Source organism: Eurytemora carolleeae, unplaced genomic scaffold (assembly GCF_000591075.1).
Source record: "Eurytemora carolleeae unplaced genomic scaffold, Eaff_2.0 scaffold717, whole genome shotgun sequence".
In the NCBI taxonomy this organism is placed as follows: domain Eukaryota; kingdom Metazoa; phylum Arthropoda; class Copepoda; order Calanoida; family Temoridae; genus Eurytemora; species Eurytemora carolleeae.
The window spans coordinates 17,819-40,478 of NW_019396864.1; the positions used below are offsets into that span (position 1 = coordinate 17,819).

Consider the following 22,660-nt stretch of genomic DNA (forward strand, 5'->3'; position numbering starts at 1 on the left):
GATTGGCATGACATAGAACAGTTTTGGAGGAAAATATTGATTTTAAATCGATCTTTGGTATTTGAGTAAGTAAAATAATGATTAAGAATCAATCTTTGAATTTTGACATTTTCTCAAAAATGCCATTCATGGAATGTTAAATATCGTACAAGCGAGATTAAATTAAGATTAACATCAAATTTTTGGGGTAGTTCAGATTTAAAAATTGCTTGGAAATCATTTTTAATTGGATTAATTCTTATTTTTTAAAAATAGAACTAAGAACGAATGCAACAAAAAATTGTCCATTTCTTAGACTTCCCTGACATCTAGACCAATTGTTATTTATTGAAACCTAACTTAAAATTTATATATTGTATAAGTTCACAACAATGGACCAAGTAACAAAATTTATTTCTAAAAATTGCTGTTGACAAATTTCAGGAGGTCCAAATTGTTATTTTTTACTTGTAAATGGATTAACATTAGTTTTTCAAAACCGTGAGTCAACATATTTTGTTAAAATATCTCATCACGGCGCACAGTCATACATTATACATTATACATCTTTAAAAAAATTGTTGATTATTAAATTTTTGTTTTTGACTTGTCACCACCTGAAGGAAACTGTCATCGTAATATCAAGTGACCCACCTCAATTAAGGAGTTCTTTGTTCGATTCTCAACAGTACCATTTAAACATTGATAAAAGTAAAATTAAAAGCTATCTTAAAATTAATCCGCAACTCAGCAGGATAGGGAAACCACAATTCAATATAGTAAAGGTACAGATATAAAAACTGGTATATTGTAATCATCTTCGCTACGACGAAGGTTAAAAGTACCATTGTGAATCGGTCATTACACTCTTTAATTGGAGGGTCACTTGTAATAACGTCGACAAAATACCTTTACGTTTTTATTTTAAAATTTGCACTTCCAGCCAGTCATTGTTAATTGGCACTAGATAAATAACTTTACAACTCGTGTTATCAATACAGAAATAATTATGTAAACATTGTATTAAGCTTAATGTGCTTAGTTTTTTATTTGAATACTTCTTGATGTTAAATAAATTCGAATTACTGAACCAGTTTTTCAGTCATTACAATGTTTCAGTTTAACCTTTTAGTTTGATTTCAACTATGTTATTTTGCCATATTTCAGAAGAATGAAATTTTAACCCCCTGAAGTCTTAAAAGCAGGTATGTCTAAGTACAAATGTTTTAGTTGTTGCGTAATATCATAACTTACTTCACTTCGTAAGAGCTTGATTTGTTTCTTCTGGTTAAGATTGAAAAATGTGTTCAACAGGAACCTAATTTATTGAATGGAGAGGTCGCTCAACTAAAATCGCCGGTTCAAATCCTGAATCAACGATTCTATTTCTCATAAATCTTTAACTTTAAATCGTTGATTTATGATTTAAACCGGCTGTACATAGGTCAGTGACCATGTTCAATTTGGACCTAGGGAAGATTTTTTAAAATTTTGCTTGGTGATGACAGGACAAGTCTCAAATTAAATAAGTCTTTTTTGGGTAATTTTAAACGCAGTAGATGGGCTTTGTACTCGTTTTTTTCTTTGAATTTGTCCTTTTTTTAAAACCAAAATTAATGATTCGGGAGGGAGGAGGAGTTAATTGTAAACGTTTTCGAATGAAGCTAAATATTTAAGTATATAAAGTGTACCTCTTAAAACATGATGAATTAAAGACGACTAAGTTTAGGGGTATCCAAAACAAGAGTTTACAACTCTGTCTTTTTGCAATAGGAACCTTTAACGTTTATCCCCTTTCCAACTCTAACTCTACTTTCCTAACTGAACCTAAGGTGTTATATAATTTTAATCTGCCAACTTTTATGTTAGAAATCATGAAGTTAAGTCTTCTCTGGGTGATATGAGCGAGTACCTTTAAACCGGGTACCTAATTTGATGAATTTGAGCCACACCGCTGAACTACCAAATTCTGGTTCAAATTTGAACAACCGATTCAATGTAAGGATTTAAATCGGTAATCGAATTTTGAACCGTGCGGGGGAAGACAGTTCAAAATTCATTGAATTCGGTCCCAGCTAGGCTATAAAATTGTATTCCTGTTTAGAAAATGGCCAGGTTTAGAAAGTTGAAGAATATTTGCCTCGGTGTCGGGGCTATCGGTGGTACTGCGGCGGTATTTGCTGTGGTAAACCTTGATTTTAGTACAGTGTAACCCACAAAGAATGAGACTGTAAAGACGACCGGAAACTCTTAAAAAGTGACGATCCCAAGATTAAATTATAAATTCTGCCTTTATAAAGTAATCTAATGACGTATTACCGTCTCTGAAGTCTCATCCATTGTGTGTACCTGTTATTATCAATTTTCTTTAAGTTTTTGTTTTGAATAATTGACGTCTATTAAGTTTTGTTAAATTTGTATCGGCAAAAATATATTGAAATTATTTTTTTCCCATAAGTTTTATATGCATTTTATAAGGGTTTTATTTTCTGATATGTGGAAAATCAATAAGTTTTGGGCAAAAAGTTACAAAGTATCAAAAAGAATGAAAAAAGTTGCCTTTTGATGTATAATTTACAACCCCCCACCCCACCCCATTAAATGATCATAAATTATTCGGGGGGGGAGGTAATTTTAAAAATAAACACCCCGTGTATCAGGTTGTCGAGAACTACCTGGGCGGTTCTTGGTTTAAGCTTCGAACACAGTTAAGTAAGTATTTAAGAGATTTTTCTGGAGAAATCTTTACACTTGGCGTAATTTTGGGTGATCCTCAATTTAAAGTGTAACATACCCAATTAATAATGAGGAGGATATAATTTCTTTTTATTTCATTCCTTTTTTCATAATGCAAAAATCCACAAAAAAAAACGTTTTCAGTGAACGTTTCGAAAATACTAAATTTTTAAATTAAAACATTTTAATGACATAGGGTTAAAATGTGCGATAGTGAATCAGGCATGACAATGGATGATCACAACGACATTGTCTGAAGATCTTGGGGCTCTGATGCTATATGTACAATAATTCAAAATATTTTTGATATTTTTATTTTTGAATTTATGATAAAAAGATTTAATTTAATAGGTTTGACCTTGTGCAGATTAGCCTATGTCAAAATCAGTCCACTTTTGGTACAGATAAGAGTGGTCGCTCATGTGGTGCCCAAGGACAGGTTTGTTAAGCAACATTTTTTTTTTTTTTTTTGACGAGCTTAAGGGTACCTGCTCGGTACAATTTTTTAAAGCCTGAGCATGGACCCTAGACAACAAGCAATCTTCATTTTTTTTCTTCCTCTGTTATCTACATGATGTATGCTAACATATAAAAAACCACTCTTCTTGATATCTAAACCCTTTTATTAAAAATAGAATATTAAAAATGTAGATTTTCAAAAAAAAACACGAAAATTGAAATTTTGAGGTTTGATCTCTTAGAAGATAACTCTTTATTAAATATAAAAAATTTCCATCAGTGATTAAAAAACAGAGTCATCAAGGTTGAGTCCTAACTTCTGTTCAATAGCATCTTCAGACATGCCCTTAAGAGCTGCAGCTTTATAGCCAGTCTTCTTTCGACCCTTACGGTTTCGTTTGAAGACATTGGAAAACAGAAAGTTGTCCTGCCGTTTTTCTTCTGATCTTGCTCTGTCAATCAGCTCTTGCACAAGATTTATAGCTCTTTCAGATCCATCATTTACTACTGCTATATTCTTGATGAAAGCAGTAAACTCACAGTTGAAATCATTTGTATTCCAGAACTCAGGAGGAAGTTTGATCCACTGGATCTCAGCCCTGTTATGTTTAAGCATGTCAGGGGTGTCAGACTTGGGGGCTCTTTGCCAGAATAGTTAAGACTTAGAAGATCTTCTTTATTTACTACTTGCCTATCCAGAGGAAAATCCTCTGGACGAGGTAGAGAAAATAGCTTCTTGGCCATTTCCCCTCTGTTAGGATATTCTTCATCAGCCAAAGCAAAAACAACTACTGCTGGATCCAGATACCAACTGTGTCGAAGTATGGATGTTATTGTTGTTGATGCAGAGTCTAGGTTAAACTCCTTAAATCTGCTCATCTGCCAGAGAGCTTTAATATCCTGAAGTACATTCATTTGTGTGAAAAACTTATAAGGTTAAACAAATCTATGGATTAAATGTTCTAAACTTCAAATGAGAAATGATTGTGAACTACAAAAAAACAAAATTAATGATGAGTGCAAGGTAGATAGTTTATAATTTTAAAAAAACCTTCAAGAGGAAGCTGTTTCTTATAATTGAAATTTTAAGTTAAATTTTTATCTGAGCTGGAGCTATGTTAGATATTTCAGCTCTCAAGAACCATTCTGCATAAAACAGACTGATAAATGTAGCCATCTCTGTGACCTCTCTCTTCTCATCATTTGTTAAGCCAGGAACATGTTCAATTAGTAGAAATATCTTCAAGAAGTATATGGCCTTAGCCAGAAACCGGGCATTGTGAAGGACTCCAGGTATATGTAGCTTGAACCTAATATCCACTGACAAGACCATTAATACTAGTTCTGCAAGTTCTTTATAGTCCCTACGCTTCCATTTCCCCTCCTGATCAACAATTTTTATGATAATTTGCTGTTAAATTGAATATTAATTTTTAAGTGGATTAAAATAAATTTCTGAGATGATATAAGTAAATGTACCTGGTTCATCACATTGAAGTTAATAATATTTTTGGCAAATTGCAGAGCTTCTAATTTTGTCTCAGATAGAAAGGAGCCAGGGTGTATGACAAGTTTGTTAAATTTAGTTTCTAGGCCAGTATCTAAGTGGTTCCATTGGGTTTTCAACTTTTTAAACAATTGATTATCAGGACCGGTGGTCTTACTTCCAGGATAATTCTTCCAAAAATGAACTACATGACGTTCATTAACATAGCCGGTGCCTACACCCAAGATGAAGAATTGGGTTCTGAATCAGCCTAACAATTCTGGTACAGACACCAGAATGTTGTCCTGTATTTGATGCAGTTGTATCAAAACACATGAATTTAATCTTATCCATTAGATTATACTGCTCCAGAAGTGGTTTCATTAGCTCTACTTGGGCTTTACTAGTACCAGAATCAGTGCCAGGGATTCCACGGAATCCTTGGTTCCAAGGAGCTCTGTTTGATTATCAATCCTCACTGAAATTGCAATCCTGTCCTTTTTAAGGCGTTTTCCATCTGTTAGTTCTTGAACTAATTTTCCATCACAGTACAGAATAATTGGAGAGTAAGTGGAGTCAAGAAGAAAATACAAATTTTTCGTGTTTTTTTTGAAAATCTACATTTTTAATATTTTATTTTTAATAATAGGGTTTAGATATCAAGAAGAGTGGTTTTTTATATGTTAGCATACATCATGTAGATAACAGAGGAAGAAAAAAAATGAAGATTGCTTGTTGTTTAAGGTCCCTGCTCAGGCTTTAAAAAATTGTAAAAATCTCAAAAAAACGGCCGTTTTTTAAACTTAAAGCCCCGAGCAGCTCGTCAAAAAAAAAATAGAAAATTTTGTTTAACAAACCTGTCCTTGGGCACCACATGAGCGACCACTCTTATCTGTACCAAAAGTTGACTGATTTTGACATAGGCTAGTGCAGATACAATAATGATAAAATCCATGAAGTGTTTTCAGAAAAACTTAATGGATAATGTTACCAATTTTGCCGTTTTTATAGTTTTTTTTTAGTAGTCTCTTTTCATAAGTACGTATTTTTTGAATCCCCGATAGATGTTCAGAAAAGCTTTAAAATTGATTAATCAAAAATATATATACTTTTTAATTAACATAAATATACACTTTTTTAGTTGCTGAGGCGGACGAGAATAAGAAGAATGCATTTAAAAAGTGAGCTTAATTAAAAAATAGATGATTCGTACTTTTTAGTTACTCTTTACTTCGGGATCCGAAACAGTGAACCTTTAGATATTGTTTTTCCGTGGATTCTAAACAATTTTTACAAATATCATGAAATGGATTTCTTTTTTTGCGTATTGTGGGCTGCCAGAGAAATGTTTCGAAAAATTATGTTGAGTACAATATGGGTTAAGGTAATTAATCAATTGATAATTTTTTGGGATTAAATTATATTTAAGGGGATAAAGGATTTTTTTCCATATTGTATTTATAAATGTATTCTACTACCTGGGATTCATTGTAGTGATTAAACTTCTGACTAAACAATGTTTTATCTGAGGTGGGATAATAACTGGGACTTCAGGGACGTGAAGGACAACAACAATAACAACAACAAGATTCCCACAGCCTCAAGGTTACAATTACACTTTTCTTTAAGAAATTTCAAAACAAACTATGTTTTTATATTTTATATTATGTGCAAACATATCTAATTTTAGGAGTACAGTTTTTCGAATGATTTTTTAGTAAATGCTTATACCTTTGTTTTTATATATTTATATTATGTTCAGGAACATAATTCTGGTGAGGCACGGGCATTATAATTTGGATGGTAAAGATGATAAGGAGAGATATCTCACCGCTCTTGGTTTAGAACAGGCCAAGATTACAGGAGCTAGGTTAGGTAAGATATGGAAATATATCTCTCTGCTCTGGGTTAAAACAGACCAAGATTACAGTTGCAAGGTTAGGTAAGATTTGGACAGATATCTCACAGCTCTGGGTTAGAACAGACCAAGATTACAAAGCTAGGTTAGGTAAGATATGGAAAGAGATCTCACCGCTCTGTTTTTAGAACTGGCAAAGATTACAGAAGCTATGTTAGGTAATATATGGAGAGAGATCTAACCAGTCTAAGTTTTGACCAGGTCACGATTACAGGAGCGTTGTTAGGTAAGATATATAGAGATATCTAAGTAGTCTAGGTATAGAACATGCCAAGTTTACAGAGGCTAGGTTAGGTAAGATATGGCTATTTATCTAACGGCTCTTGGTTTAGAACAGACCAAGATTACAGGAGCTAGGTAAGATAACCTATTTAGAGAAATCTAACCTGTCTAGGTTTAAAATATGCGAGGGTTACAGGAGCTAGGTTAGGTAAGATATTGATAGATATCTAACCAATCCAGGTTCAGAGTAAGCCAGGATTACAGGAGCTAGGTTAGGTAAGAATGGTAAGATATTTAACCAATCTAGGTTCTGCCTAAGCCGGGATTACAGTAGCTAGGTTAGGTAAGAATGGTAAGATATTTAACCAATCTAGGTTCTGCCTAAGCCAGGATTACATGAGCTAGGTTAGGTAAGATATGGATAAATATCTAACCAATCCAGGTTCTGTCTAAGCCAGGATTACAGGAGCTAGGTTAGGTAAGACATGGATAGATATCTAACCAATCGAGGTTCTGAGTAGGCCAGTATTACAGGAGCTAGGTTAGATATATCTAACCGATCTAGGTTCTGAGTAAGCCAGGATTACAGGAGCTAGGTTAGGTAAGATATGGATAAATATTTAACAAAGCCAGGTTAAGGAGATACAATACTCAGCTGTTTATTAAACAGTTTAACAACAGGTAAAAGTTTTGACAAAATGTTGTATACTAATTTTTTTTAGCTGAACTAAACCTGCCTTACACCTACATTGCTCGGTCGAGGATGACAAGAGCAATAGAGACTGCAAATCTGATCAAAGAAGCCCTTCCAACTGTTCCGTTGCTTCCGGTGTGTATATTTAATATTCATAATTGAAACATTATCATGCCATACATTTTGTTTGGCAGTATTTGACACGAGCTTTATCCAAAAGTAAAGTGTATGTTTTTTAATAATGTTTTCCCCTCTGTACAAAAATATGTTATCCTCCAGTAATTATGAATGGAGTTTGAAGTGTTAAAAACAAATGATGGCTATTTTATCCTCTATTTTCCTCAAATCTCTCATAGTNGGGGCCTTTTTAAAATATATACCTTTGCATAAAATTTGATGTTTGAATGTTGTAGGAGGACGGATTATTGAATGAAGGAAACCCTATAGTTCCAGAACCTAGGGGAACATGGAGACCAGACTTCTATGTGAGATTTGTAGCTAGTTTTTACACCCATTTCCATTATTGGTCATTGATTTAAATTAAGTATTTTTTTTTTAATCTTTTCTTTTCCATCTTCCAAGTTCTCTTCAAATATTCTAAAAAAAAATTTTATTAAAGGTCAAATTTTAAAACTTTTAATCATTAAGTAAGGATCTAAAAGTTGCTTTTAAATTTCCTTTTTTATATTCTTAGAATTTTTTTTTCTTCTTTAACATCTACTCTACCAAAATCATACAAATGCAAATAAGTAAGTAATGAAGTATACTTTCACATCAATTAACAAATGGTTCAGCATCCAGGTATGGAATTGGAGTTCCTTCATTCAACATCAAGTCCTCCTACACTTCAGTTGTTTTTGAGGGACCCCATTTTTGGAAAAAAAACGAACACGTGGGATAAAATATTGCTTGTCACCTTAAACAGGGGTGGTATATTTTAAAAAATGATTTTTGAAGATTTTGAAAAATGAGAAATTGCACATCAAAAGGCAAGTTTTTTTCATCCCATCATGCTTTTTGCCCTAAGTCTCATTTAGTTTCTCTAAACATCATTTTTTTGCAAACGCAAACAAACTTAACTTTTCAAAAAAGGGAGGGGAAAATGATTTTCAAGAATAAATACACCCCTGACCTAACCCTGAGTAGGAGGATGGAATGCTGATTGAAGGAGAACCTGTTGAAGCTGAACCCGATGATTTCTTTATACCCCAGCACGAGGTTATAATCCAGGGTTTAATGCCAAGGATGAGATTTCAAATATGGCGGCAACTAATATCATTTTTTTATTTCTGCTTTTTATCAGAATTTTAAAGTTTTAACATCAATTAAAATTGTTTTATTTAGAGTATTCATGGATGTTTTGCCATCTCAAAAGCCTAAACTATTTGGGTAACTTTTATGCAAATTATAATTTACAGACTTGGCTTAAGATGGGACTAAAGAGTGTTCACAGATCAACTATGGGCAGGCCATGCAGTAGGCTTACAATTTTGATAAATAATTCAAAAACTGGATTTATATCTTGTAAAGGCTGTTAATACATTTATCGTTTAAGCTATGACTGTATGTGACATTGACTGGTGTGAACCTATTTTAGTATGAGACGGACGGTGGGCGTATTGAGGCCGCGTTTCGTAAATACTTTCACCGGGCAGATGTTGAACAGACAGAGGACAGCTATGAGCTTATTGTCTGTCACGCCAATGTTATCAGGTAAATTTTAAACTGTGATCCTGAAATAAAAATAATTGCTGTATTTTTTATTTTGCTTCTGAATTATTACGATAGAACTGATGAGGATTATCCAGATCTATAAATGAATTTTTTTTTCATAATTAAGAGATTGTTAAGGGACCCTAGAGTTGCATGTTTGATGCACAACAGTACCTTTTAAGGCTTCGTCTGAATGTTTTTTAAGCTGATTAATATTATTCTCAATTTGTGGTTTCTCTACAAAAGTCACTCGCACATTTCTTGCTAATTAGAAACAATGGAGAAATTATCTGAACTAAACACTTTCAATCCAAAAGCGACATCATCTTCCACATTATTTATCAGATTAAGATTTTCAAGGGTACCATTGTGAATCGGTTATGCCCATTTTAAAATTATAAGTATGACCCTTTAATATATCGTTTTTCCTCTATTTTTCTGTTGAACAATCTAACATTTTTATAAATACTTTATTTCTTAGATACTTCCTTTGCCGCGCTCTACAGCTTCCTCCCGAGGCGTGGCTGCGCATTTCCTTAAAACATGCTTCCTACACGTGGCTGGTGGTTCGTCCTGATGGCGAAGTACATACAAGGTATATAACAAGTTGCCGGAAGGTAATGGATAGAGAAGTCTGAAGGGCTGATTTCATCACTTATAAATACTACTTTATCCTAAACGTTAACTACCTTTGTAGCATTGGTGAGAAATAAAAACTTACTTTTTAATTAAAATGGAGACCTCTGAAAAAGAAATGCGACTTCTAGACCCAGTTATGGTTTTATATGGTCTAATGAACATGTGGCATAGCAATTGTGCAGGTTACACAGACCCAAATCCTTATTTTCAATTTATTGTAAAAACTATTTGCTCAATAACAACATCAAATACAAATAAGGTGGCTTAAATTTCGTCTTCCAATTCCACAGTTTTATGGGTCTTACTTTATTAGATTTGTCTACATACACCTAAACCCAGATAGGCATCTACTAATGGTTTAACTTTACTCTCAGGGGAATCGGAGAGTCGGGGCATTTTCCGAAAGACAAGCTCTCAACTACTTACAGTCCAGAGGAAGAGGAGAAAAGGAAACAGGAGAAACTTCGCAAACAACAGGAAAAGAATCAGGAACAGAAACTCTAGGATTCTGAACAGGAGGAAAATTCTCTCCGTTCTTGTGCCTTTATGTGAATCCTGAACCAGATCATTGAGGAATTGGATTGAAAATGAAATATTTTTTACTGAGAATCCAAACAAACATGAATATTAAGTCTTGACATTATTTTTGTCTTTGTACATCTTTCAAAATATTTTTCTGTGGCATAATTTCATGAATAAGACAGGACATACCTAAAACACCGGTCCCAGTGAAAAAAGTTAATATTAGAGAGTGACCGGCTATGTAAAAAACTAATTCTGAAAACGTATCCACCCCCAAAGTAGGAGTTTTGAACATCGAATTTGCGCTCAAACCTAGGATTTACAGATCTTTAAAAAGTTTAATATATCTCAAATGAATCCGAAAGAAGTTTTCCACAACACAGCATACTCAGTTCAACTACCTGACATAGCCGGTCACTCCCTTTAATATTTGTATTGTGATACTAAAAATATTAATATTAATGGATTAGTTATTTTCATGTATATTTGGATTCCGTGAAGTTATTTTGTTTACTGTTTAAAAACTCGGCTAGCTTCTATAATATCATTATCATTCAACCCGCTGATATACAAAGTGTATTTAGTTATTTTTTATTATGAAAGTTAATAAAATGTTCCCTTTTCAACATAAATTTATGAATATGTTTATTAAAAAGATCAGATTATTTCTAAATAGACCTTGAATCGGAAAAGGCAGGCGGCCACAAGTCACATTATTTTTTCCTTCCATGCCACATTAGCTTTTTGTCTTCCGGCAGCCATTATGAGCCACACCCGTGCCACAGAATGTTTGTCTTTCAACAGTTATTAAATACGTTTTTAAATAATAAAATTAGTTCATTGAAATTGCGATTTTCAAATATTCAGCGATGTCATGCAAAATTGATATATATAAAAAACTTTTTATTTAAGTTTTAAATTGAAATAATGACTATTTGTACTAAAGCTAAAAGTTTGGGTAAAAATGAAGTTAGTACAAATTAACAAAAAAAAAGTTCAATCGAACAAAAATCTAAAAGGGGATGGTGGAGTTGGCACATTTGATGTAGGGGGGGGGGCCCTGCCTTCATTTTTGGTTCAAATCTTCCAATTTTTTGGATGCACGCCTAATTAGGGTTCGAAATTCCTATAATAAAATCAAATTGAACTTTAATGACCTCTAATGACCTCTAATGACCTCTAAGACCCCCACAAATAGAAAATATTTCAACTATGGCTTAATGCATATCAAACGAAAGCTAAGTTTGGATGATAATCCTGGTTTTAGCTAGGATGACTTATGAACGCATCAGCTGTTCTAGGCTAGATAATCCTGCCACAAATTAGGCAGCATTAGCGACTTACGAATCCATATTTCCTAAACACCAGTGTTAGTGTTAAGAGTGGTATTAGAGCGGTATTAGCTAATACCGCTCTTAAGATACCGGACTCTTGACCCGGCCAATTGTTCAATCGTAATACAAACCTGTTTCTGATCAGCTGACTTTAATGAAAATGTATGTTAGTTCAATCGGACATTGGTGCAAAGAGTGCAAACGATATATCTGTCATCAATTGCAAGGTCACACTAATTGTCAACTGTCAACTGTATACATCGATCGATGCAGATATGTACATTACAATTATTTTCAGGGGAATTGAACTGAAAACTTGGGTTAACATATAGCTTTCTGCATATTGGTAATTTCAAATAAAGGACAAGATGGTGATTTAACATGTTAAGATTCATGATCAAAAGATGATGATTATTGTAATAAAAATCTTTAATACAGATATTGTCCCACGAAACATGACAGTTGGTAAATAGTTTAGAATGTCTTCTTCCATAATTTGTTTAATTCTTTATTACCAAAGACAATAATAAAAACATTATATAGGAGTTATGTTTTCTTGAAAGTAAAATGTATTTGAGCAAAAGATTTTTAAACGAAATAAACTTCTTTCTAATACAGTGTACGGTAGACGACATTCAAAACTATTTACCAACTGTCATGTTTCGTGGGATATTCTGTATCTTCAAAATTACAAAGACGACCTTAACTCAGATAGTTTAGCGAATTGCGGCATTGGTTTTCTTCAACCGGAGCACCGAGCAGCTATAAAAGTTTCACAATTCGTTTTCTTCACTTAACTTTACACTTTTGACGTCGCTTTCCTTAATCGTTTTATCATTATGAAAGACACCGGTTACTCCAATTTACTTCTACACTCGGAACTTCTCAGATATGCTTCTTAAACCAAACATCTTTCCCGTTGTTTGGTTTTTGTAAAGTTGACCTATACTGCAGTGAAGTATTCTAAAATTTGGTTGTTTAACATTGGTAACCAAATTTCGATAGTTGTTTTCTTGGCTTTGTCAAGTTTTTGTACAGGACCCCTGATTAATTTCAACTGTTTGATGGTGTGGTTAGGTTAATTTCCAAATTTAATCAAGTAAAAACTTGATAGAGAGAGAGGGGGGGGGGGGGCAAAAATCAGATTCTAAGATATTACCGTATTCTCATGTAGACCACTTCGTCAAGAATAGTCTAAAAATATTTTGGGAAAGCTTAAATGTTTTTTAAATTCCAGAATCTATAAGATGGATGACGATGACAGGGTGGTAGTTGTGGAAGAGGAGGAGGAGGAGGAGTTGATATTTGAGGCTGAGGATGAAGGAATGGAGGAGGTGAGTGAGATACTTCTGGGCCGAGCGCTACGGCTTTCAAACTTTTCAAATTAGGAGATTGGCGATATCTACTCATTTTCACTCAGTGGTATTTTCTTAATATACGATTTATTGATCCCCCCCCCGCCCCTCCTATTAATTTTGCACATATGTAAGANTCTTAACCTAACCTAAAATAATAAAAAATAAATAATATTTTGCTGAAAAATTAGTGGTGTACAAAATTGAAAGGAGGGGGAGGTGAGAGGGTCCAAAAATCGTATACTAGGACGGACCCCACCCAGTTAGAGGGTTAAAGGGTACCTTAAAGAATTGAATATGTAACTTGTTATTTGGGAATTATCTAAATTTATGTTTACAGTCCCTTTAAAGATTAATATTTGAAGGATGAGGAGGAGAAAAGAACCGTGAAAGCCGTTGTAGTGGAAGAAAACGTTGTGGAGGTAAAGAAGGCACTTCTTAGTTATCTATCAATTATTGATGCTACTTCAGTGATCAAACGAGAACAGAGCTGGAAACTCTTACATAATGAATAGCTAGATCAATGCTTCATCTCAATTTTTTGGTAATCTGCAGACTAATTTAATATTTACTGATATCCCGCAGTGTAAATTTGTATCCGGTAAGGATTACTGAAATGAAGAGATTAAGCATTTATATTCAAATGAAAAGTCCCCAATCGTAGGGGATTATGTGTATCACATCTCCAACATAGAAGTTCTCATATCAGAAGATAACTTTTATTTAGAGATCAAGCATTGATATTCAGATCAAGCATTCAAGATTAACAATATACACAGTACACATCTTTGATTTCTCAAATATCACACAACAGCCATTGCCCAAATAGAGAAATATTATTAATAACAACAATTTATTTTTATTTTGCTAAAAATAGTTTAAGGTTGATATTTTCTAGGTTAACAATGAGGATTTAGAGGAAGGAGAAGTTTCAGAACCCGAACCAGAGGTAATTTCGGAATATCTAAATAAGTCTATTCTTTTTTCGAAGATTTTTCCAGGGTATAAATTTCCAGTAATTATCCCCCCCTCTCTACCTCCTCTCCAGGATAGCCTAGAGAGCCTGGCTTTCCTGCCATATGTCTAACATTGACAATGTGGTACCTATGAGTTCCATGTACAAATTTGATATAAGGGGGGGGGGGTGAAAAATTGGACATCATAAGGCAGGCTTTTCATCTTTTTATCATATGTTACCCAACCAAAAAATTTCTCCTATAAATTATTTTTTTCTGGCATTTTAGGAAATAACATTATTTTTAAATCGGGTAAGTGGGGAGAGTTCTAAAGAAAATTACACCCCCCCCCCCCCCTGAATTTTTTTCTCAGTCCGATAATCTTTTTTATTTCCTTATTGTTTTTCTTAAAAAGAGCAACCTCTCGTGACTATCCATCTTTACATATCCTGGATTTATATAATCACGGGGGGGGGGGGGTACTTTTTTGAGTAGGAGGGAGGCCAGGGGTTTCAGTAAAACAGAAAAAATTCTCGTAGTCTTAACATGTTTTAATCAAGGTTTCCAAGAATACAGGGAGAACCCTTCGAGTTCATCTACCTGATCTTCTTCAGGTAATTGAACTTTACTGCATTTTTTACCGTACTGCACTGTACCGTATTTGTTTCATACATGTACTGTAATGTATTTTTCTTATGTACTGTGATTTATTTGTTTCTATGTACTGTATTTGTTTTATGTTCTGAACTGTGTTTGTTTCTTTGTACTGTATTGTAGGTTAGATGGAAACTATGATATATTCATGTTTACTGACTATCCTGTATATTGTAGGGTATATATGGGAACTATGATATCTCTATGTTTACTGACTACTCCTGTATATTGTAGGGGATAGACGGGAACGATGATATCCCGATGAACCTAGATACTATAGAGAAACTGGATCGTCGTGCTAAACGTTTCAACACAACCAATCCTATGCCTGCTGATGAGGTATCTTGGAAGTCAATTAATTCTCATTAGTTATTTTTTATCCTCGGATTTTTTCCTGCTTGGATGTTTATTGTTTATCGGCCTACTCAGTTCTGTTTATTTTCATACTATTATGGGTAAAACTATTTATATGGGGCACTTTTTAGATGGAAATTATAAACTTCTTGTGCACCATCTCAAAGTTTTATACAATTTCTTTTTTTAAAATTCAAATTCATTCAGATTTAGCTTTCTTTCATGTAGATTTTAAATCTCTATAAAGTGTAACTGAATAAAAAAATCTCAAATCAAATCAAGATTGGTATCAAAATTAAAACACTGAGGTAAGATACGGTAAAATGGAAAAAGAAAATTCTAAAAAAAGAGAGGAAAATCGTCAGAAATAAATTTTATTTTTAAATATCGAAAATGGACAAAGGGACGTACACGGTATTAAGCCGATCTAGATTCATTTTTTAATATTTTCGATGAAAAGGGGAGAAAATTATATTTATCTTATTTCACACAAAACATGACACCCTGTATCTAGGTGTGTAAGGTTTATGATAGCCTAGGAATCCCTGTAGAGGAAAGAGAGAGAAGAAACACAGGGTAAGCATAAAGCAATATTAATAATGAAAGAAAGAAAGAAATATTAAGTTTAATAACGAAAAAATGCACATCCATTTTTTTAAATAATCTGTTAAAGCCCAAAAAGAAAAAACCGCTTTGAAATCTGAATATTCAGGGCTTCTAACAAATATTTGAGTTTACATATCGCTCTACGTTTAGAACCGCCGTGGTCTTTGAGTAAATAAAGGTTATTTATGAATTGTTATTTAAACCCCTCTAGTTTAAGCGGGTATTTTAAAGTGACCCTCATTCACTACGGTAATTATAAAAGTTCGTCTGATCAAGAATGAATGATAGGTCCATGTTTTAGCTTTGAAACTTTGTATCCTCTCGCTCTTATAAAAAATGATAATTAGATTTTTAACTCCATATTTTTAGAAACTTCCGTCTGGAGTATATCTTGATGTATGGAGTCTTTAGTCTCAGTGACGAGGACATTCTGGAGTACTTTGAGGAGTTCAGGTATATATTCTGGAGTACTTTGAAGAGTTCAGATATTTTCTGGAGTATTTTGAGGAGTTTAGGTATATTCAGGAGTACTTCTAGGAGTTTATGGTATATTCTGGACCACTTGGAGTTCATGGTATATTATGGAGTACTATGAGGATCATGGTATTTTCTAGAACTTTGAGCTCATGGTATATTTTGGAGTACTGTAAGGAGTTCAGGTATTTTCTGGAGTACTTGGAGGAGTTCAGGTATATTCTGTAGTACTTTGAGGAATTCATGGTATATTCTGGAGTACTTTGAGGAATTCATGGTTTATTCTGGAGTACTTTGAGGAATTAATGGTATATTCTGGAGTACTTTGAGGAATTCATGGTATATTCTGGAGTACTTTGAGAAGTTGAGGTAGAATTTAGTCTCTTTATTATATACTAAGGGGAACAACAGTTAAAATAGTTTTAAACATATTTTATAATTTGGTTTTATATATAGAACTTTTATTTTGTCTAATTCAGTTGAACAACATAAATTGTAAGACGTCTTTATACATAAAATCTTGTTTTGATTGTTTTTTTTTCGAAATTTCATGCGGAATTCAAATCTAAAAACAGTTAAAAAAAATGAGTGAGTTTGAGTACGAAAACTTTTGTAAAACGAAAAAACTGATGATGGTTTACTGATTGATTGATTGGTTGGTTGGTTGATTGATTTATTGATTGCTTAATTAGTCCTATGGAAGTACTGGATCTGGGCGAGGACAGCTGTATTGTCAAGTTTAGAAACTGTTTAACTTCTCTCAAGGTATATTTGGTATAAATTCGTGGATATGACTTAAAGTAATCCGAACTTCCTTTGGAATAAATTTAACTTAAAAAAGTCGTCACTTTTATCGCATAAATAGTAAAAATTAGAATTTGGAAAATAAGATTTAGTGTAAGCCAAAAAAAATTGGAATTTTATTACAATGACTAAATTATTTACTTCTATGTCAAGTCTAGTTGTAAATAACCTTTCCTTAATATTCATATGTTATTTGAAACATATCATTTTCTGTAAACATGTTTGTCCCAAATAAAGAAATAAAAAGTATCTCTGTATTTTATAATTATGAATATTGGTTAAAACACTTTAATATACAGGCAATGATGGAATTATCTAAGCCTATTGGAGAACCCAAGAAGGAAGAACGGATTGTAAAGGTGAATAAAACTTGTTAATGTTGACGTAATTTTAAGTGACTCCGTTTTAGAAGGGCATGTCCTATTCATAACGGTACCCTTTAAACCTTTGGTTGATTAAGATGAAATTAAATATCTATTTAAAAATTTAGTATTTTTAATTGTGGTTCATGTTTTGTGTTCGTATGCTAATGTGTGTGGTTGTACAATGTACATACTTCATATGGTGATTTGTTCACGTGTTCGGTTATTTCATAATGTCCTCTTCTAAACGTTCATCTCTTCATTTCTTCAATGTGTTTAATGTTTAACAGTTAACTAATTAATTTTTAGCACGTGTTGACCGCTGATGATGAACCCGAGCGACGTGTGGTGACCCGAGATATTAAGGTTATTTCTTTATCCTATCCTAACCATAAGACTTATTCCTCCTTCTTATGTTTATGTTTATGTTTATGTTTATGTGTTTATGTTTATGTTTATGTGTTTATGTTAGGATTATTTTCAGGACTCCTGGCGGAGTATATAAGAAAATTTCCGATTGTTGTCATGATATTCATATGGTTGCATATATCACATTAATATACAGAGTATATTATATTCAATAATTACGAATATCCATTGAATCAAGATTAAAAATAAGGGACATCTATTTCTTTTTTTTTTGTAGTTTTTATTTTTTCTCTTCCTTGACATTTTTTCTTTTTTTTTATTTTTCGATGTTTTTTTTTTAGAAAAATTTCATAGATTTTTTTTACTTATTTTGCCTTTCTGGTGTTAGGAAATACTTGGTATTCCCAGGGATGAAACAAAAATTATAATAATGATATCCAGTATGTAAATATCATGCCTTATTATCGAGTATGATGTGTATTTTTGCCTTACTGTTTTTGCTGCTGCAGAAATTCTGGGGGTAGAAAACTTTAGGAACTCTAAGTTAACATTAAGTTCCCCCTTACGACATTTCATTCCGGCTAAAGTTTAAACCATTTAACATAACGTTAAAATCTTGTTAAAACATTTGTCGATGTTCATTCAAGTATTTTTATTGAAAAAAAAACATATAAATATCCATGTCTTAATATTATATTTTAAAATTAAATGCGCATTTACATATGCAATTTAATCATTTTTTATTTTCAAAAATAGACCCATTTCGGTTATTTTGACGTTTTACTTGCAATCTGAAATCTGCATGGTCAAGAAATACTTCTAATCATTACTCTTTTATTTAGATTAAACTGGGATCTTATATTTAGAATAAACTGGATTCTTATATTGAGAATAAACTTCACTATTATATTTAGAATAAGCTTGACTCTTCTATTTAGACTAAACTGGGGTCTTATATTTAGACTAAACTGGACTCTTATATTTAGACTAAACTGGATTCTTATATTTAGACTAAACTGGGATCTTATATTTAGAATAAACTGGCTTCTTATATTTAGAATAAACTTGACTATTATATTTAGAATAAGCTTGACTCTTCTATTTAGACTAAACTGGACTCTTATATTCAGACTAAACTGGGATCTTATATTTAGACTAAACTAGATTCTTATATTTGGAATAAACTTGACTATTATATTTAGAAAAAACTGGGTTCTTATATTTAGACTAAACTGGGATCTTATATTTAGAATAAACTCGACTTTAATATTTAGAATAAACTGGGATCTTATATTTAGACTAAACTGAACTCTTATCTTTAGACTTCGCTAAACTCTTAAATTTAGACTAAACTGGACTCTTGTATTTAGACTTAACTGAACTCTTATATTTAGACTAAACTGGGATCTTATATTTAGACTATACTGGACTCTTATATTTAGAATAAACTTGACTATTATATTCAGAATAAACTGTACTCTTATATTTAGAATAAACTTGACTATTATATTTAGAATAAACTGGGATCTTATATTTAGATTAAACTGAACCCTTATCGACTTAGCTAAACTCTTATATTTAGACTAAACTGTACTCTTATATTTAGACTAAACTGTACTCTTATATTTATAACAAACTTGACTCTTATATTTAGACTAAACTGTACTCTTATATTTATAACAAACTTGACTCTTATATTTAGACTAAACTTGACTCTTATATTTAGACTAAACTTGACTCTTATATTCAGAATAAACTTGATGGTTTGGTGCATCCGGATGATATTCCACTGGAGGAAATGCCAGAGGGGAAGTGGAGACTAGGAAACTATCACAAGAAGGTATGAACAAGCTTGGTCTATCCGGGTTTTTGTAAAACATGTTAGACTTATAGTTCTGTTCTTCTTGTTCTTCTCGAAATTACATTTGCCTGTTTTAGAATAGATCAACATTAACTTAATTACCTTGATGGCTTGATTGTTTGTATAGATAGTTTGGTTGGTTGGTGGGTTGATTGGTTGATATAAACCCAGGAACACTTATATTTCAGGTGATAAATATATACCTAGGAACACATATACTCCAGGTGATAAATATAAACCTAGGAACACATATATTCCAGTTGTTGAATATAAACCTAGGAACACATATATTTCAGGTGATAAATATATACCTAGGAACACATATACTCCAGGTGATAAATATAAACTAGGAACACATATATTCCAGGTGATAAATATAAACCTAGGAACACATATATTCCAGGTGATAAAATAAACCTAGGAACACATATATTCCAGGTGATAAATATAAACCTAGGAACACATATATTCCAGTTGTTTAATATAAACCTAGGAACACATATATTCCAGGTGATAAATATAGACCTAGGAACACATATATTCCAGGTGATAAATATAAACCTAGGAACACATATTCCAGGTGATAAATATAAACCCAGGAACACATATATTCCAGGTGATAAATATAAACCTAGGAACACATATATTCCAGGTGATAAATATAAACCTAGGAACACATATATTCCAGGTGATAAATATAAACCTAGGAACACATATGTTCCAGGTGATAAATTTAAACCTAGGAACACATATATTCCAGGTGATAAATATAAACCTAGGAACACATATATTCCAGGTGATAAATATATACCCAGGAACACATATATTCCAGGTGATAAATATAAACCTAGGAACACATATATTCCAGGTAATAAATATAAACCTAGGAACACATATATTCCAGGTGATAAATATAACCCAGGAACACATATATTCCAGGTGATAAATATAAACCTAGGAACACATATATTCCAGATGATAAATATATACCTAGGAACACACATGCTATAGTATAAATCTATAAGCACATATTTTCAAATGAATTATTACTTAATATTATTATTTCGGGAGGAAAGGAGAGTAATAGATGTTTTAAACCCCTGGTTCATTTAGAAATAGAACCTCCTGTGGAAGCTAAGGAAAAGGAGAAAGAACTTGAAGAAAAGAAGAAGAATTTTGATAAGAAGAATCCCTGGGGGGATATTGCAGAGGAGTGGATTGCTGGTACAGGAAGACAAAGGTAAAACAAGGACAGGGGGGGGATACTTTGATAAGAAGAATCCCTGGGGGGGATATTGCAGAGGAGTGCAGTCGTCTTTCCAGTCTCATCTTTTGTGGGTAACCCTGTACATGTGTCCATGTTTCCTGTTTAATACAGTAGATTTTATTTTAGGGAATATCCTATTGGATTAGAAGATCTAGAGAATCCACCTCGCAGGTAATTTTTTTATTTTATTTTTGGGGTATATTTTGGTGAAATATCATTTTTATCCAGAAGTTAGGCTTGTTTAATCTTTATGGTTTTATTAGCTGAATTGGGGGAAACTAAAGGATTTTTACGGGGGAAATAATTAAATTTTGGATTAAAAGTATGATTCAAGAATGATGAAACTTGCCGTCCAATTTTTCATTACTTTTTCCCAGATCTTCAAAAATAATTTTTTTTAGCTGGGGGGTAGGGTAATTCTTAAAAAGTATTCACCTATAATTATCTAGGTTTGCGTCAGGAATAAAATTGTCTAGGTTTGTGTCATAAAAATATAATTCTCTAGGTTTGCGTCAGGAATAAAATTGTCTAGGTTTGTGTCATAAAAATATAATTCTCTAGGTTTGCGTCAGAAATATAACTGTCTAGGCTTATGTTAGGAACACAATTGTCTAGGGTTGCGTCAGAAATACATTGTCTAGGTTTTCGTAAGGCGCAAAGGTGGTTTTAGGATAAAAATGTGAGAGAAAAAATACCATTTTAATATGAATATCGAGGTTTGCGTTAGAGAAATAATTTTCTGGATTTGCGTCAGAAATATAATTGTCTAGATTTGCGTCAAATATATAATCGTCTAGGTTTGCGTTAGGAATGCAGGACTGGGATGCTCCTCAAGATGACTCCCAACCTATACGCATTTACGCTCCTGCTTCAAGGTAAAATACATCTTGGTCAACTTTGAAGATTTTTTTCAGTTGAAATAAAAACAATTTCTTCAAATCTGGATTTTCCTTTCAATTAAATTGAAGTTTGTAGTTTTTGTAGTTTTAGTAAATTGTATTCATACCATAATAACGTTTGTCGAGAATTTCTCTGAAATTTCCGATTTTTGAGTTTAATCAGCTTTCAGCAATTCATTAATTGTCCTTTATTTGAGTAACCAGTGCTTAATATCTTTTTTTAATTCAGATCTGTATTTTGGATCTTTCCAATTTCGCCCGATTCAGCTCGTACATTTTTCTTTAAGTTTTGCTTATTTCTTTAGCTTTATAAATTTTCGGATTGTTTTCCACTTATTTTGTATATATTATATGTATGATATTATAATCTTGATTAAATATCATGAGATGTGTGATAATATTTCTCATATCTCAAAAAAAAAATTTTTTTGTTATTATCTTGCCATTTAATGATATATTTCGAATCTCATAGCTTTACCGACTCACGATTCATTTCATTTTAATCTGAATCATTGATCTGGTCGTAAAAAAAACCGTAAGTTTTATTATTCCAGAAATCTGAAATCTTAAAATTTTGTGTCTTTTATTTTTCCTAAATCTTATGCTGTATCTTAATTTTTCATTGAGTAGAGAAGTGTTGATGATTTAATGATTGCCAGTCAACTGGCAATTAAGATTTTTCTAAACAAATAACTCTTTTTATAAAGTTCGTCACTTAAACTTTGCATTTCAGGAAACGGAAGATATTTGAAAGATTGGATTATGATGGTCGTGAATCTCCAGGTCAATATCATTTTAAATAGCCACCTTTAAAAAGATCTTTAACACTGATAAAAAATAATAAATTGTGGCGCCCCTGGATTCCTGGAATACAGTTCACAACAAGCGTCGCTACAAAATGAACTTTAATTATCTTACCCTTCTTTCCACAGGGTTATATATTTACTTGAACTTAAGCCCCCCCCCCCCCCCCCCCCCCCTCGTTGTCAGGGATTTA

General features: G+C 32.6%; 3 protein-coding genes across 9 annotated transcripts in view; all 3 read left to right on the plus strand.

Moving 5' to 3' along the window:
* The first annotated feature begins 295 nt into the window (after nt 1-295).
* Nucleotides 296-10,465, plus strand: LOC111709515 (serine/threonine-protein phosphatase PGAM5, mitochondrial). 2 transcript variants are annotated; one of them, XM_023483199.1, is made up of 11 exons: nt 296-1,184; nt 2,084-2,164; nt 2,640-2,691; nt 5,802-5,841; nt 6,191-6,265; nt 6,423-6,535; nt 7,523-7,629; nt 7,908-7,979; nt 9,092-9,207; nt 9,689-9,802; nt 10,221-10,465. In XM_023483199.1, exons 2-11 carry the CDS (start codon nt 2,087-2,089, stop codon nt 10,348-10,350), a joined length of 897 nt encoding a protein of 298 aa, XP_023338967.1. In that variant the 5' UTR covers nt 296-1,184; nt 2,084-2,086; the 3' UTR covers nt 10,351-10,465. The 2 variants fall into 2 exon arrangements, with proteins under 2 accessions (XP_023338967.1, XP_023338968.1); XM_023483200.1 differs by lacking the exon at nt 7,908-7,979 and adding an exon at nt 8,641-8,712 and having other exon boundaries at nt 306-1,184.
* A 2,459-nt stretch (nt 10,466-12,924) lies between these two features.
* LOC111709517 (nuclear cap-binding protein subunit 3) lies at nt 12,925-19,497 on the plus strand. Its single transcript, XM_023483202.1, has 11 exons — nt 12,925-13,036; nt 13,423-13,479; nt 13,956-14,006; nt 14,574-14,627; nt 14,902-15,006; nt 15,536-15,597; nt 15,997-16,080; nt 16,794-16,866; nt 17,205-17,264; nt 17,577-17,633; nt 19,387-19,497. Exons 1-11 carry the CDS (start codon nt 12,950-12,952, stop codon nt 19,480-19,482), a joined length of 786 nt encoding a protein of 261 aa, XP_023338970.1. The 5' UTR covers nt 12,925-12,949; the 3' UTR covers nt 19,483-19,497.
* Nucleotides 19,498-19,849: 352 nt separating this feature from the next.
* The window catches only part of LOC111709518 (DNA ligase 1), an 11,520-nt gene continuing 8,709 nt past the window's right edge, over nt 19,850-22,660 (plus strand). For 2 of the 6 annotated variants that reach the window (XM_023483203.1, XM_023483207.1), the window contains exons 1-5: nt 20,403-20,436; nt 20,611-20,737; nt 20,891-20,935; nt 21,562-21,639; nt 22,397-22,446. In XM_023483203.1, coding sequence (XP_023338971.1) covers nt 21,575-21,639; nt 22,397-22,446 — 115 coding nt within the window. In that variant the 5' untranslated portion in view covers nt 20,403-20,436; nt 20,611-20,737; nt 20,891-20,935; nt 21,562-21,574. The other 4 variants (XM_023483204.1, XM_023483206.1, XM_023483205.1 and 1 more) reach the window with 4 other exon arrangements.